Here is a 16,414-nt window from a genome sequence, read left to right as displayed (position 1 = left end):
CTTCCTGAAGGATCTATAATGGTTCCTATACAATACTGAAATCAGTTTTATCCCTTTCAAGGAGACAGATAAACCACATTTAACCCAAAAGCTCTTTCTCCTCTGATTTCCATAGTACCTATTATATGTTAGCCTCTCCTCGTAAGAGTAACCACCTGGCAAAATTCTGGCACTCTACTATGTATTTTGTAGCATGGCTAAGAGTTTCTATGTGCAAGTATTTTCTGCCCATCAAGACACCAACTTCTCTGAAAGAGAAATTATGTCTAAAATCTCTATGTTTTACAAATGTTATATGGCACAGATTTACAAATTTACATAATAAACCAACCAAAACTGAAAGAGGTATGTTATTAAGGCAGAAAGGAAGAAGAGAAGAAAAATTCCAATGAAAAGGCAGAAAAGTGAAATCTAGGTGTAAATATAGAGGCAACTTGGAGCCTTGACCAGCTACCAAAAAAAGACAGAACTATTTATTTCATAGCAACTATTAAAAGTACTATCTAATATTTGTCATGACTAATTTCCCTCTTCTTATTTAATGGTAAGACAACTTAATATTTATAACTCCAGGGAGGCTTTATCATCCAAATTTTGGCTTGAGAATACTGGGTACTACCTACTGCTACAAACTTAAAATTTTATCTGAGACTGATCTTACTGTTAATTAAGTATAAGTTTTTAAAATTTATATATATTATATAGGTAATATATATGAATGGATATATATATATATATATATATGAGTAATTTTTAGTTCACTAAAGTAAGTCACATTATTAAAACCAGACATTTTTATAGGGCAACATAATTTCCAAAAATCTGAGAAAATGAAATGTTTTTCAAAAAAATATTTTTATTACAGTACTGTATTTGATCAGATACATATAACTTGTTATGGAAAAAAATGCTATAATCCTTAATACATGGAAGCTGGCTAAATGGCAGGAACTTATAAAACAATGCTTAAATTGGTTTATTAAAATGGGGTAAAATGTTTGATTTTAAAAAAACAGTTAAGACTAAAACAATGCTGACAAAGAAATCAGAAGATGAGAAGTACCAGATTAGATCTTGCTGTGTAGTATATTTCTTCTGAATTGTCCAAAAAACCATCACTGTCGGGCTGTTTAGCAGAGACCAAGAAACCCAAGTTATTTACACTTATACTAAAAGCCACAAATTCACAAAGGGAAACGTTCACAAGTGAAGTTAAGTCCTGCTAACCTAATTTTATTAAGGCAAATGCAAAGTCAAATCATATTAAGGAGCCTCAAAAAAGCAATATTGGAACAATTTTGCTCTATAATGCAGTTACTACATTAGTATAGAATTCAAATGCATGCAATGCCAACTTAAAAAGGAAAACAGAAAATAAATCGAAACTGCCTTAACAAAATACAATTAGTATTTATAAACATCTCAACTACTTTTCCTTCTCAATCTCGATCTTCTACATAAGTGTCAGGATTAAGTGTTATAATCATTTTAAGAATTTTTCTTCAACACTCCTTTCCTTTCTGCTGGTATACTGAATTAGAATAACTTCGTAAGTTAAAGGCTAATGACTCCCTTTGTGTGTCTTTAGTCAAGTGGGTTAAAGTAAGCATTAAATTTAAGAAGAAAGTTGCCACTTCAATCCTTAGTATTTATTAACAGTTACCTTCTTCTCATTATTAAACAGAAAAGAAAAAAAAGAAACATAACCTGGAGCTCTGGTAAAGTAATTTCATTAGGATTGATTGTTTTTTAAATCTCATTTTTTTATACTTCTCTATAGTATCATTAACATCTCAAATATTTGCAAAGCACTTTGTATCTAAGACCTCATCTAATATGTATCTAGAGAAGAGTGTATAAAATATTAACAAAGAAGATTCACGAAAAGAGTCAGCAGCCCTTATATGAATGGCAAACTGACCTACCATGCATCCCTACTCTCTCCTGAGTTTTAGTACTCCAAACAGATTTTAACTTGGATTTGATGTTTAGAAAACTGGTTTACTCTCTTAAAGGACTGCCCATAAATTTAGTGAGAAAATATGCCTTTACTGGTCCAACATTCTAATTTAAAACCATGGCATTTATCTTAATACAGACATACACAAAAAGCCCTTTAAAAACTGAAAAACAGAAATGAAAAAAAATTAAAGGGTCAGAATGAAAAACATTTAACCAGAGAATGGTAAAACTAGTTTCTTTTAAAATAATAAAATAATTTTGAAATATTCAATCTCAGCAACACAGATTTATTTATTCTAAATTTTAGACTTACCTTTTTATTTCCCCAAATGTTTTTGAAAATATTAATAACTAGCATTTTTAGTACCAGTATATAAAAAAGACTAACTAAAACGTTCATTTTCAATGTTAACATTTCAAGACTACACTACTTACAAGCTCATGATGTGGTTCTGTCTCCTTCCTTAAAGGTGGATCAAATTTCACTTGGCCAACTTAAAAAAAGAAGTAAAGCCAATGCAAAACACATTTAATTTTACCATCTAGCATACAATGACCATAATTCAAAGATTTAAATACTCTGTTAGCCTAAAAAAGCCCAAGAAAATCTAAATTGTTAAAGCTTAATCTGTTAATCCCAGGCATTTTCCATAGTAGAAAAGAAGATGATTAGCAAAATTATGTGTATATTACAGTCAGGATATAACTTGCTACTTTACTGTGACCTAGCATAAACTAGAGGCAACCTTAACTCAGGATCTAGGTGGGCAGACAATAACTGAGGCTGTATTTTGGAAGCCACCCTGCAAGATGGTCTCTAATGATTCCTTTTGTCTCGGTGTTCATAAATATTTACAGACCCTTCCCACATCACCAGAGTTGGTCTATGTGACCAAATATGGCATGGCACAGTGATGGCACACTACTTCCAAGATAAAGCTTCTGTCTTGGGCTCTCTATTGGACCACTTGCTCTGGAGGAAGTCATCTTGTGAGCAGCCAGAAGGAGAAACTATATGACAAAGAATTGAAAGTCTCAGGCTAAATGTGAGTAACCTTTAGCTTAGTGAAGCCTTCAGATGGCTGCAACCCCAGATGATATCCTGATTGTAACTTCATGACAGACCCTCAGCCAGACCCATTTAGCTTGGCTGTCCTGAATTCCTGACCCTCAGAATATATGTGAGATAATAAATGTTTTGTTTTAAGCCGCTAAATTTTGGGTTGACGTGTTTTACAACAATAAATACACTACTGTGGCTAAAGTATAAATTAGCTAGAGCAGGAATAAATTAACTGCACTACATTCACCTTTTCCCTTGCTATTTCTAATATACTAAATGTTTCACTACCTTTTCCTTTAATTTTTATATCTCATCATTTGCTTTTATGATGTGGGTACAGCATTCAAGACCACTTGAGAAAAGCAGAGGTACAAATATAAAACATTAAAAAGAAGATAGGAAGTCACAAATGTATTACAGTTCAACTAGTAAAAGCTTCAGCCAAAACAGCAATTCTTTTTCTTTAATTTTTTTTAAGTATCATTGATATATAATCTTATATTGGTTTCGAATATATAACACAGTGTTATCCATATTATTAAATCCTCACCCCGACTAGTGCAGTTACTGTCTGTTAACATAGAAAGATGTTACAGACTCACTGAATTATATATATTCTCTGGGCTGTATTACTACCCCTTGAGCAACTTATATTATGATTGATAATTTTTGTGCCCCAAATTCCCCCACCCTTCCTTCCCACCCCCCCAACCCTTCTGCCATGGTAACCACTAATCACTTCTCAGTGTTTTTAAGTCTACTGATGTTTTGTTTCTAGGTTCCACAAATAAGTGAAATCATATGATATTTTTCTTTGTCTGGCTGGCTTATTTCACTGAGCATAATACCCTGTGGTCCATCCATGTTGTTGTAAAAGGCAGGATTTCTTTTTTTTATTGGCTGAATAATATTCCATTGGTATATGTACCATCTCTTCTTTATCCATTCATCTACTGATGGACACTTACATTGCTATTGTATTCTGGCTACTTTAAATTATATGGCAATAAATACAGGCATGCATATATCTTTTTGAATTAGGGATTTTGTTTCCTTCAGGTAAATTCCTAGGAGAGTAGTTGCTGGGTTGAATGGTATTTCTATTTTTAGTTTTGTGAGGAACCTCCATACTGCTTTCCACAGCAGCTGTACCAATTTACATTCACACCAATAATGTAGGTGTTGTGGTTTTAATTTGCCCATTTTTCAATCATTTTGTTTTTGGTGTTGGGGCATATGAGTTCTTTATATATTTTGGATGTTAACCCCCTATCAGATTAATTGTGTACAAATATATTCTTCTATACCATAGGCTGCTTTTTGTTCTGCTGATGGTGTCCTTTCTTGTACAAAAGCTTTTTAGTTTAATGTAGTCCCACTTATTCATTTTTTATTCTTTTTCCCTTGTCCAAGGAGATGAGTCCAGGAAAAAATTGCTCATGCTTAAATTCAAGAGATTCTTGCCTGTGTTTTCTTCTAAGAGTTTTATGGTTTCGTATCTTACATTCAGGTCTTTGATCCATTTCGAGTTTACTTTTGTGTAGGGAATTAGGCAGTAATACAGTTTCATTCTCTTGCATGTAGCTGTCCAGTTTTCCCAACACCAGTTGTTGAACAGACTGTCATTTCCCCACTGTGAATTCATGGCTCCTTTATCATATATATTAACTGAGCATATACAAGTAGGTTTATATCTGGGCTCTCTATTCTGTTCCATTGATCTATAGGTCTGTTCTTATGCCAGGACCATATTGTTTTGATTACTGTGGCTTTGTAGTATAGCTTGAAATCAGGGAGCATAATACCACCAGCTTTGTTGTTCTTTCTTAGGATTGCTTTCGCTATTCAGGATCTTTTGTGGTTCCATATGAATTTTAGAACTATTTGTTCTTGTTCATTGAAAAATTCTGTTGGTATTTTGACAGAGATTGCACTGAATCTGTAATTTTGGGGTAGGATGGCCATTTTGACAATATTAATTCTTCCTATCCATGAGCAAGGGATAGACTTCCATTTATTTGTATCTTTAATTTCTTCCATGAGTATCTTATAGTTTTCAGAGTACAGGTCTTCACCTCCTTGGTCAGGTTTACTTTTAGGTATTTTATTGTTTTTGATGTGACTGTAAATGGGAACTGTTTTCCTGATTTGTTTCTGCTAGTTTGTAGTTAGGATGTAGGAATGTGACAGATTTCTGTGTATTAATTTTATATCCTGCAACTTTGCTGGATCCAGTTACTAGTTCTAATGGTTTTCTTTGGTGGAGTCTTCAGAGTTTTCTATGTATAAAATCATGTCTTCAGCAAAGAGTGACAGTTTAACTTCTTCTTTACCAATTCGGATGCCTTTTATCTCTTTGTCTTGTCTGACTGCCATGGCTAAGACCTCCGGTACTATGTTGAATAAAAGTAGTGAGAGTGGACATCCTTGTCTTATTCCTGACTGTAGAGGAAAAGCTTTCAGCTTTTCACCATTAAGTATGATGTGAGCTCAAAACAGCAATTCTTAATCAAGGTAGGGAAATGACAGATTTCAAACTATAATCACTATTATAATTATTTTGATTTCAGCTTGGTATATATGATTTATTGTGAATGTTAATACCAATTAAAGTAGACTATGAGATCTGAATATTTAGCAATAGGAGGCACAAGTAAAAAAAATCTGAAAATGATAGTCCTATAAGATTTCTAATTGGGAGTGTGTATATGCTTTATAGCTGTTATGGACTAGATATCAAATTTTAGCATTTAAAGATAAGTTGACGCTTAATAGTGGGTTACTCATACCTATTCATATACGATCAAAAATCAAAGATCACAAAATAACTTTTAGTAAGGTAATAAAACTAATATATACATGACCTTGACAGAAGTCTGAGTGGCTCTCATCTACACTTATCCAAATAGCAAAATGAAATCTGTAAAGTTACAGTTTTATGTATCTATGTTGTGTAATCATCACATGTGAATATGCCTGTTTCTTCGACCTGACTGTATAATCACTGTGTGCAGTGGGGGCAGGATGTTGTCTTAGACTAACTTTTATAACAAGAACAGAACCTTAACCGTAGTAGGTATTCAACAACTGGAGTACTACTCTGTATACTCCGTATTCTGTGGGAATGTATTCCCTGAAAGGAGAGGCCATATAACAAAGTCCCTATGGGTAATCATTTGTCACATCTTATACTGGTATTACTCTTTTGTTCTCTCCAAATTCCCTAAGGTTATGACAAGCTTCTGCCACAGGATGTTTCAGCTACTTTTAAATAATTCTTGGTCAACCATCCCAGGCTTTAGTGCTATTTACGATGTTCTTAATAATGTCAAAACTGCTTATATGTAATTATCTATTGGTCTTGATCTATTTCCTCTAACATCTCCTTATGGTGTGGTCTTGACATAGCCCACATCATAAATTTATATTTTAATGTCAAAGCCACACCATAAATTTACATTTTAATATGCAGATGAAAAATCCTTTTTAGCTTCTTTGAGACATATTCAACATTACCACCTGCTGATCTTTCATTAGCCATTATGAGTCAAAACTGATCCTACTATGGTATAGGGGCCTTTCTAAAAAAGAAAGAACGAACACTTTCTGCAAATGAGTCAGTCAGTTTATATATATGTCGTGTAATCGCCATTTAGTTTAATAAAGAGAAAAAACCTTAGTTACATGAGAGATGCCACATAACTGTAAACATACAACATTACTGAGAAGAACAAATATATGCAATCATTGAAGTACATTATTTTTCCAAAGCATGTCACTTTACAGTCAATAACATTACTGTTTATTCTATCACATCTCACAAAAAATCATAAAACACCCTAAGAAAACAAGTATTAGAATTCTGCATAAGATTAAAAAACCTCAAATATCAAACTGACAAGTTATTAAAAGTGGTGGCTTTAATCTTGCTGCTACATCAAAATTACTTGAGGGATACGCGCCCTTTCTACCAGCAAATGGGGGAGGAGAGAGGATGTCCACCATGCATCACCTGCTCTCAAAAAAAGGAGGGCATAACAATCTCAGAACAACTGGGGTATAGGCATCTAGTTTCAAGTAGCAAATACATGCATATGAGTTAGGAGTTGAGTATCACTGATATAAACTAGTAAAGAATGATCCAGAAATGACTGCACTTTGCAGTAAAGGACCTGCCAATGTAACTTTTTAAAAGAACTGGGTAACAAGATAGAAAGTTTTTAAAATTCATTTTCAATATACTGAACACATAAAGTTTTCTAAATCACAAAGACATCTCTAATAGCTTTTGTATTATTAAAGAAATGACAAAACACCTTTTGTATTATCTAAAGAAATAATGGGAAATGCTCACTTACTAAGATTGTCATTTTCAGAAAAATACTTTTGGGGGAAAATTACAAATTTAAATCATCATTTCAGACTAAGCATTAAAGTAATTTTATATGGTCACACAACTAACTGTTGGCAAACAAAGTATTAAATCCCAGTCTTGGGATTTTTATATAATGCATTGTGCTTTCTTCGAAGAGTTTCCTCCTTTTAAGAGCATTTCCAGGTAGCACCAACACAAAACTTTGCCCAATAACTTAACATACAGTGTATGGTCCAGCCAAAACTTCCAAGGAAAGTTCACAAAGGACTTCAGTGTGAAGGCCACACAAGTGTGCTGAGGTGGCTTCTGAAATGGAATAGTGTGTGTGAAAGACCACACTGGGGTGGAAGCTGAGAGATCTAGGGCTTGTTAACTCAGTGTATGACTCACTCCACAGGTAAATCTTTTCACCCCAGCATTTCTTTTTTGTTTTCTATTAAACGGTGACAGTGCCTACCTTTACTTACATTACATGTTAGCTCTTGAGATGAAGAGGTAGATTCATTTTAAAGTATTAAATGTATTATTATTATCTAGCCAAAAATTATGAAAAGTTTCTTTATAGTAGTTATCTTAAGTCATATTGCCTAATTTCACTAAAGTCATTTTGGATTTCAGGTTCCTCAGGATTAATCTTTAACTCAGTAGGGCACTATTTTTCCAGAGATTCCTGTTGGCAGAGTTTATCACTGAAGAGTTGACAATTCTGGATTCCATGTGAATGAATGGTCTGTCTCAGTGAGCCAATAACTTGGTTGTCTGTAAAAATCACCTGGAGAGTTACTTCAAAAGGTAGACTTAGATTCATGGGTTGATGCATGACCTACTGAGTCAGGCCCTGTGGAAAAGTGGGGCCTTAAAACCTCTTAAAGGATTCTCAGGTTACTCAGATGTTAAGCCAGTGCACAAGACCTCTACCTCTCCTTGCTACTCAAAGTGTAGCCCTTGAACCATCAGCATTTCCATAACCTGAGAGCTTGTTAGAAATTAAGATCCTCAGGTCCCACCCCAGATCTACTGAATCAAACACTACATTTTAACAAGCTCCCTGGGTGAATTGTGCATACACATAAGCTTAAGAAGCATGGCCTTATTTCTATCCTGCCTATTCTAGGAATTTATTCCTCCTCCCAAATAATAACAACATAAACACACTCCCCAGAAATAAAATGAATTCTTACAGCCTTAATTAAATCTATCTTTAAAAGGGGTTAGTAAGAAAAACTAGAAGAAAATGAAGCAAAATAATTATAACTAAATTACAACTTGAAATCTCATTTTTCACTGTCAATTTACCAACTGTGTATAGTATATACTTACAGTTTATCTCAGAGCGTGTTTTTTCCTCTCTTACATTTCTACTGGTTGAGTGAATTCTATGTGGTACGGCAACAAGAGGCTAAGAAAGAACAAAATCAACAACATGTTGTATTTGGTAATCAAGTCACTGCCTGATCCACAAAATTACCCAAATATGAAAGAAATATTTAATTTTAAATGTAATATAATGGGAACAAAACAAAAACTTTGTGAATATTAAAAAACAAACAAACAAAAGGTAACCACAAATGGGAGCTTTTCAAGATTAGGAATAAACAGATCTTCCTGGACTTGTGATAGGGATACAGCCTGATCAATCCATCGTTAAGCTGAAAATGCGTTTAGTACACCTAACCTACCGCACTTAGCAGCTTAGCCTAGCCTGCCTTAAATGTACTCAGAACACTTATATTAGCCTATGTTGGGCAAAATCATCGAACATAAAGCCTATTTTATAATGAAGTGTTGGATATAGCATGTAATTTATTGAATACTGTATTGAAAGTGAGAAACAGGATGTCAGTGTAGGTACAGAAGGACAGTAAGTGTATTTGTTGTTTACCCTCGTGAATGCCTGGCTGGCTGCAAGCTGTGGCTCACTGAAGCTGTTGCCCAGCATCACCAGAGAGCATCTTACTGCATATCATTAGCCTGGGAAAAATACCAAAACTCAAAATTCCAAGTATGGTTTCTACTGATTGCAGATAGCTTTCTTGTCATTTAGTTGAAAAATCCTAGGTTGAATCATTGTAGGGCAGGAATGGTCTGTACTTTATCTATAGCAGGTTCCCAATAAATGTTCTCTGATTTGAATATAAATTCTCAAAATCGAATACTTCAATAATTTATTAGCTGTTCAAAAGCTCTAACTAACTTTTCCTGTTGCAGAAAACTGTAATTAAAAATAAAAACCTGCCTCAACTTCTTATATCAGAATGGATGAGATAAATGATACTAAAGGCATTAATGATTTATGGTCCTTTTACTTAGTAAACACAAATTTCTCCCCTTTTATGTTTTTTCTTTTCTTTAGGACAGCCCTCTATTTTCTTTCTTTTTACTTTATTAAAATCTCTCTACATGGATAGGAAGAATTAATATTGTCAAAATGGCCATCCTGCCCAAAGCAATCTACAGATTTAATGCAATCCCTATCAAATTACCAACAGCATTCTTCAACGAACTGGAACAAATAGTTCAAAAATTCATATGGAAACACCAAAGACACCAAATAGCCAAAGCAAACCTGAGAAAGAATAAAGTGGGAGGGATCTCGCTCCCCAACTTCAAGCTCTACTACAAAGCTACAGCAATCAAGATAATTTGGTACTGGCACAAGAACAGTCACAGACCAGTGGAACAGAATAGAGTCTCCAGACATTAACCCAAACATATATGGTCAATTAATATATGATAAAGGAGCCACGGACATACAACGGGGAAATGACAGCCTCTTCAACAGTTGGTGTTGGCAAAACTGGACAACTACATGTAAGAGAATGAAACTGGATCATTGTCTAACCCCATACACAAAAGTAAATTCAAAATGGATCAAAGACCTGAATGTAAGCCATGAAACCATAAAACTCTTAGAAAAAAACATAGGCAAAATTCTCTTGGACATAAACATGAGCGACTTCTTCATGAACATATCTACCCAGGCAAGGGAAACAAAAGCAAAAATGAACAAGTGGGACTGTATCAAGCTGAAAAGCTTCTGTACAGCAAAGGAGACCATGAATAGAACAAAAAAGTATCCTACAGTATGGGAGAATATATTCATAAATGACAGATCCGATAAAGGGTTGACATCCAAAATATATAAAGAGCCCACACACCTCAACAAACAAAAAGTGAACAATCCAATTAAAAAATGGGCAGAGGAGCTGAATAGACAGTTCTCCAAAGAAGAAATTCAGATGGCCAACAGGCACATGAAAAGATGCTCCACATCGCTAGTCATCAGAGAAATGCAAATTAAAACCACAATGAGATATCACCTCACAGCAGTAAGGATCACCACCATCCAAAAGACAAACAACAACAAATGTTGGCGAGGTTGTGGAGCAAGGGGAACCTTCCTACACTGCTGGTGGGAATGTCAATTAGTTCAACTGTTGTGGAAAGCAGTATGGAGGTTCCTCAAAAAGCTCAAAATAGAAACACCATTTGACCCAGAAATCCCACTTCTAGGAATTTACCCTAAGAATGCAGCAGCCCAATTTGAAAAGGACAGATGCACCCCTATGTTTATCACAGCACTATTTACAATAGCCAAGAAATGAAAGCAACCAAAGTGTCCATCAGCAGATGAATGGATAAAGATGATGTGGTACATATACACAATGGAATATTCAGCCATAAGAAGAAAACAAATCTTACCACTTGCAGCAACATGGATGGAGCTAGAGGGCATTATGCTCAGTGAAATAAGCCAGGCGGAGAAAGACAGGTACCAAATGATTTCACTCATATGTAGAATATAAGAACAAAGGAAAAACTGAAGGAACAAAACAGCAGCAGAATCACAGAACCCAAGAAAGGACTAACAGTTACCAAAGGGAAAGGGACTCAGGAGGATGGGTGGGAAGGGAGGGAGAAGCAGGGGAAGAAGAAAGGGGGCCTTACGATTAGCATGTATAATGTGTGTGTGGGGGGCACAGGGAGGGCTGTGCAACACAGAGAAGAGAAGTAGTGATTTTACAGCATCTTACTACGCTGATGGACAGTGACTAATGGGGTATGTGGGGGGGACCTGGTGAAGGGGACATAATGTTCTTCATGTAATTGTAGATTAATGATACCAAAAAAAAATCTCTCTATATGTATTGCCACTTTCAGAGAGAGATCTCCTGGGAGGTGTATGGAGTGGGGATGAGTTCTTCTTACTGCTAATTCCTGGACATTCCTCCAAACTTATGGAGTAAAAGAGGCCCTATTTGAAAAGCTTCTCCAAGTCCTTCCTGTACACTCTAAGGTCTCACCTTAAGAGGTAATGCCAACATCTATTTCATGTACCAAACAGGCTTCTTTTCTGTGTGTGAAATGCTACCTTTGAAGAAGATACACTCTTAGACCTATCTTTGTGGTTCATAAACATTTCAGCTCCAAGTCTTAGATTCAATAAGGAAGATGAACAGGAGCCAAGCTAGCTATTTTCAGTGTAGGCACATCTCAGGTAATAAAGGGCATATGAATCTAAGACAACCAAATATTAAAATACTGATGGTAGTAAAACAGTAGCACAAGTAACTTCAAATTATTTAAACTGTACATATACTTACTGATTTGTAATTTATAAAATCTTTCATATACCTTAGCTCATTTTGTCCTTGAAATAAACTTGGGGAACAAGTATTATTCTTCATTTTATAAATGAGGACACCAAGAATCAAAATTAAGTGACAGGGCATTCAGCTAGTTAGCTGCATTGCTGAGAAAAAACCCCAGACTTTTGATCACAAACTAGAAAACAAGCAAGCAAGCAAAAAAACAGGTATCGTTTTCGGTCAGTCACATGGATTGCTGTTATCAGTGAATATGGATGAAGCCTATGATTTTGAGAATAGTTTTACTTTCCCAGCTTAAGTAGTATAACTATAAAATTATTAAATCTTATAATGCTACACATAGTAAATGGGTTAACACATAGAAGGTAACTGTATCAGAATCACAATTATTTCAATGTGTAGTACTTCTAAAATAGAAACTACCTTAGTAAAGTCAAACTATCTTTCACAGTGTATGATGTATAACAAATATTAAAAGCTAAAGTATAACTAGCAGATGTGCTCAATATTTTCAAGAGTATTCAGCTTCAATACAATATGAGACCTGTCACAGTAAAGTGATGGAATGCTAGTAAGATAATTCAAAATTTGAGTGACAACAAAGACTCAGCAATTATAACTTCAAATCATTTGCAAATAATATGGCCATGAATTTCTTTGGGAAAAGTTACATCTTAAACTATGGTGAGAAGAACAGTACCCCCTTCAACAATTACAATACCAACAACATGGTCTTGATAAAAATGATGAATTTCTCACTCTGTTACATGAGAAAGTTCAGAAGAATCTTTATCTCAGATTGCTTCTGTACTTGGCTTACAATTTTCTCCTCATGATTTAGTTAAATTACATCAGTCCCCTATAACATGATTCAAATTTCAGTCACCAGCATGTTTATTGTATATTGTATAATGTTAACTGTAGAATATTCAGTATATTAATATCTTAACATTCAGCATATTAATTGTAATTATATGAACTACAGACTTTACTGTTAACTCTTCTGTCCATAATCACTATGTGAATAACAGATCCATGTCATGAACTGTGACAAATCACATCACTTCTTTCAAAGTCTGTCTGTGACTGGTCACTGAGCACTGTTAATCAGTTAATGCACAGACAGCAAAGTGTGTAGCTGTGCTGCCTCTCTGTCTACCAGTGATAACACACTCATGGGACATTTTTTACCTGAAAGAGGGATTTAGCCAACAAAGATAAAAATGCTGCCAAGAAATAGGAAGTGATAACCCTGAATAATGTTGGAAATGAAATCTGAAACATAAATGGAATTACAGAAGAAAAGAGCTGACTGTGAGAATGTGGACACTGCCACTGTTCGAGAGACTGGAGATGTACAGCCATGGGAACTCAGTGAAGGTGCGCTTATTGACATAAAAGGAAGAAAGCAGTTGTGATAAAAGGATGAAGATGCCCCAGAAGAAGTGACACCAGCAAAAAATTTCACATCACAGGAATGCTGAAGTATTTCATGCACTGAAAGTTCAAAGGACAAAATGTTGAAAGCTGATCCAGACTAAGAAAGGAATATGTCATTCACCAAGGCATACAAAAGATACTCACTCTGTCATGAAATTATATGACAAGAAGGCAAGCACTGTGCAATCTACTCAATATGTAAACTACATGATAATTAAACCATCTACATAAACATTTTTTTACAAAGAAATGAAACACATCAATCCTCACTGGTTCTATTAGTTTACAATTTTTTAAAACTTGCCTTTAGATTTAAAACTAACAGAGAGTTTTTAATGTTCTGACAAAAATTTTTTAAGGTCACAGAACAATTATAATTTTCTCCACTGATTACCAAGATTGCTTTGCAGGGTTTCAGCTTACATGTTCATTTTAATGGTTCCACACTACAATGCAAATTGAGGACTGCCTGTATGTTGAAATATGGTAGAAGAGTTTATAAACCTAAGTTTTAAAAAACAAAATTAAGCAAAACAACAAAAAACAATTTTCTCCCTGGTATAATTTTAAGGTCAATAGTACATTTTTTAAGTTATATGTTTCCAAACTCCTTTGCAGGCTTTTAATGAAAGGGCAGATATCTTATTTCATTACAGCAGTATGATGATGGCAAGCTAGAACAATGGTGAACTGATAGATGGGTTCTCTCTGACTTAAGACATCTGCGACCATCATTCTCAACAGTGAGAGCTATCATTCATTCCTTCAGTCTCATCAATGAAATTTATACCATTTTATGTACCTTTCATAAAGATAGTCAAGTTTAACAGCTAACCAACTCAGTTACAAATCCAGTAACAGAATTCTGCCATCTCACATACACTGAGTTTACCATAGGTGCCACAATTATTGGCTGAACTAGGAATGATAAATATGTCAGAGAAGTGAGGCTTTCATTAATATGAATGCTTCTACCATACTGAGTTATTTTATTCTCTAACAACTATAAGGTTCATTTTTAAACATTTTCATAAATGGATAATTTGGGTTTTAATTACCAACAAAGTCAATCCTATAATTCTACTAGCCACTAATAATTTATGAAATATTGTATAAGAATTCTTTTTGAGAAGAAAACTGAATAGAAATTTTGAGTATATTTTAACATCTTGTTTACATTTGCATTCTCTTTTATAGTGAATCATTTATTTGGCAACTTCATCTAAATAACTACTTCAAAATAAGTACAGTATTTTAATAAGTGATTAGATGATTCTGCATTTGCCATTTTCAGAAAACAGTCATCTATAAGTGATCAATAAGAAAAATCTAGCACATGACTTCTTATGACAAAGTCAAGGAATTCATTGTTCCTTCAAGCTTTTATTTAAAGTAGTTTTAAACAGACCTAGAATTTTAAAAACTGTTTGAGATATGTATATATATTACACACACACATATATACTAGTTGGTAAAAACAGTTCCTACCTCAGGATCATCGTCATCAAAATCATGGTAGGTGGAATGATCTGGATTATTCACTTTATCCAACAGTTCAATTGCCAAAGACCGTGTCAAGGGCTGTGTGACAAACGGGTGCTAGAAAGATAAAATAATGTAGTACAGAACACTTACTTGAAATTTGATTGAATGACATTTTATCTTTGAAAAAGGGACATATTTCAGGGGGAAAATAATACCTGTAGTAACTTTTCAGCAGTAGGCCTTTTTTTTGGATTTTTGGTAAGTGCCATTTTCACAAAATGATGAAAACTATTAGACCTAAGAAATTTTAAAAATTAGACTTAAAATTTCAATTCTCTTTTTGCTCATGCCTATGAGAGTAAGAAAGACAAAAAAAAATACTTACCACTTCATTTTATCTTTAAGTTTAGGAGGCTGAAAATTGCTTTTTGTCATTAGAAATAATGCTCTGAAAAATCAACAATAAATCATTATATAGCACTTTAAGATTTTATATTTTAATATATAATATAAATTCTATTACTATTATTCCCACGTAATATAAAGCAAGACTAAGAATATTGTTTGCTCATGGTATAATAAATAATATTGGGTGGGGGGGGCAAAAAAACCCCTTAATTTAAACATAGGATTTTGCAACCGTGATATACTGACCTCATTGGGTGTAAGTCAAACATAGGAGGCTGAAGCTCAGCAAGTTCTATGGCAGTGATTCCCACTGCCCAGAGATCACACAGCTGATTGTATCCGCCCTTCCTCTCAACGGCTGCAACTTCTGGAGCCATCCTGTAAGAAATATTCCAGAAAAAATCCCTTCTGTTTATTTTATTTTCCTTCCCATTCCCACCAGAAGGACGTGGAGCTATTAACATTCAAGTTGAAGCCTATATTTAGGCTTTGATAACTGAAAAGTAAGTACTTAGCACTTTAAATGCCCATCTCTCTCAAGATCAAGACATCTAAGACCCTCCAGCCCAAGCCCCTACTGGTTAAGTCCTTTGTTACTTCATTATACTACTTATTATAAAGGTTTATAAAAATTCACAATTGTAAGAGAGCAACACATCCTATATTTGTCCACATCCCAATCTTCTGTACATGCAAAATTTTAGAGAGAAATAACATCTTGCAATAAATAATTTACAATTTTTAGCTCTACCTGCTTATGCCAGTAACTGCAATTTGACTCCTGTTTTCACTTGATCAAAACTATTTATTGGGGTACTAATAATCTTCATTTAGTACTAAGCTCACATTTACTTAGTGACATTTTTCCAGTTTTATTGTAGTGGTGAAAAGAATTATAAAAATGAGTGGCTGCGTTTTAAAAATGTATTCAGAAGAAGGTTACCCAAATTCATTATTTTTTGTTCCTTTTATATTTGATATAGTTTTATTCTAATTATACCTCTATAAATTTATTTGACTGATTTAATTGATTATATTAATTTTCAAATATAACATTTTTAAAATTCTAAG

The 16,414-nt window shown here is 34.2% G+C and overlaps 1 protein-coding gene across 7 annotated transcripts in view; it reads right to left on the bottom strand.

Moving 5' to 3' along the window:
* Window positions 1–16,414, bottom strand: part of MAP4K3 (mitogen-activated protein kinase kinase kinase kinase 3) — a 254,608-nt gene that overhangs the window by 52,246 nt on the left and 185,948 nt on the right. For 5 of the 7 annotated variants that reach the window (XR_005058777.2, XM_037009323.2, XM_037009324.2 and 2 more), the window contains 7 exons: window positions 15,590–15,721; window positions 15,321–15,383; window positions 15,151–15,232; window positions 14,939–15,049; window positions 8,721–8,799; window positions 2,398–2,456; window positions 1,064–1,126 (listed from right to left, as the gene is read on the bottom strand). Coding sequence is in view for 6 of the 7 variants with exons in the window: in XM_037009323.2 (XP_036865218.1) it covers window positions 1,064–1,126; window positions 2,398–2,456; window positions 8,721–8,799; window positions 14,939–15,049; window positions 15,151–15,232; window positions 15,321–15,383; window positions 15,590–15,721 (589 nt within the window). In the remaining variant the exon portion in view is untranslated. The remainder of the gene's footprint in view (window positions 1–1,063; window positions 1,127–2,397; window positions 2,457–8,720; window positions 8,800–14,938; window positions 15,050–15,150; window positions 15,233–15,320; window positions 15,384–15,589; window positions 15,722–16,414) is intronic. The other 2 variants (XM_037009325.2, XM_037009326.2) reach the window with 1 other exon arrangement.

The sequence above is a fragment of the Manis javanica genome, chromosome 1 (genome assembly GCF_040802235.1).
Source record: "Manis javanica isolate MJ-LG chromosome 1, MJ_LKY, whole genome shotgun sequence".
NCBI classification, from domain to species: domain Eukaryota; kingdom Metazoa; phylum Chordata; class Mammalia; order Pholidota; family Manidae; genus Manis; species Manis javanica.
The sequence above is the reverse complement of the archived record's forward strand: the minus strand, read 5'-3'. Positions and strand labels throughout refer to the sequence as shown.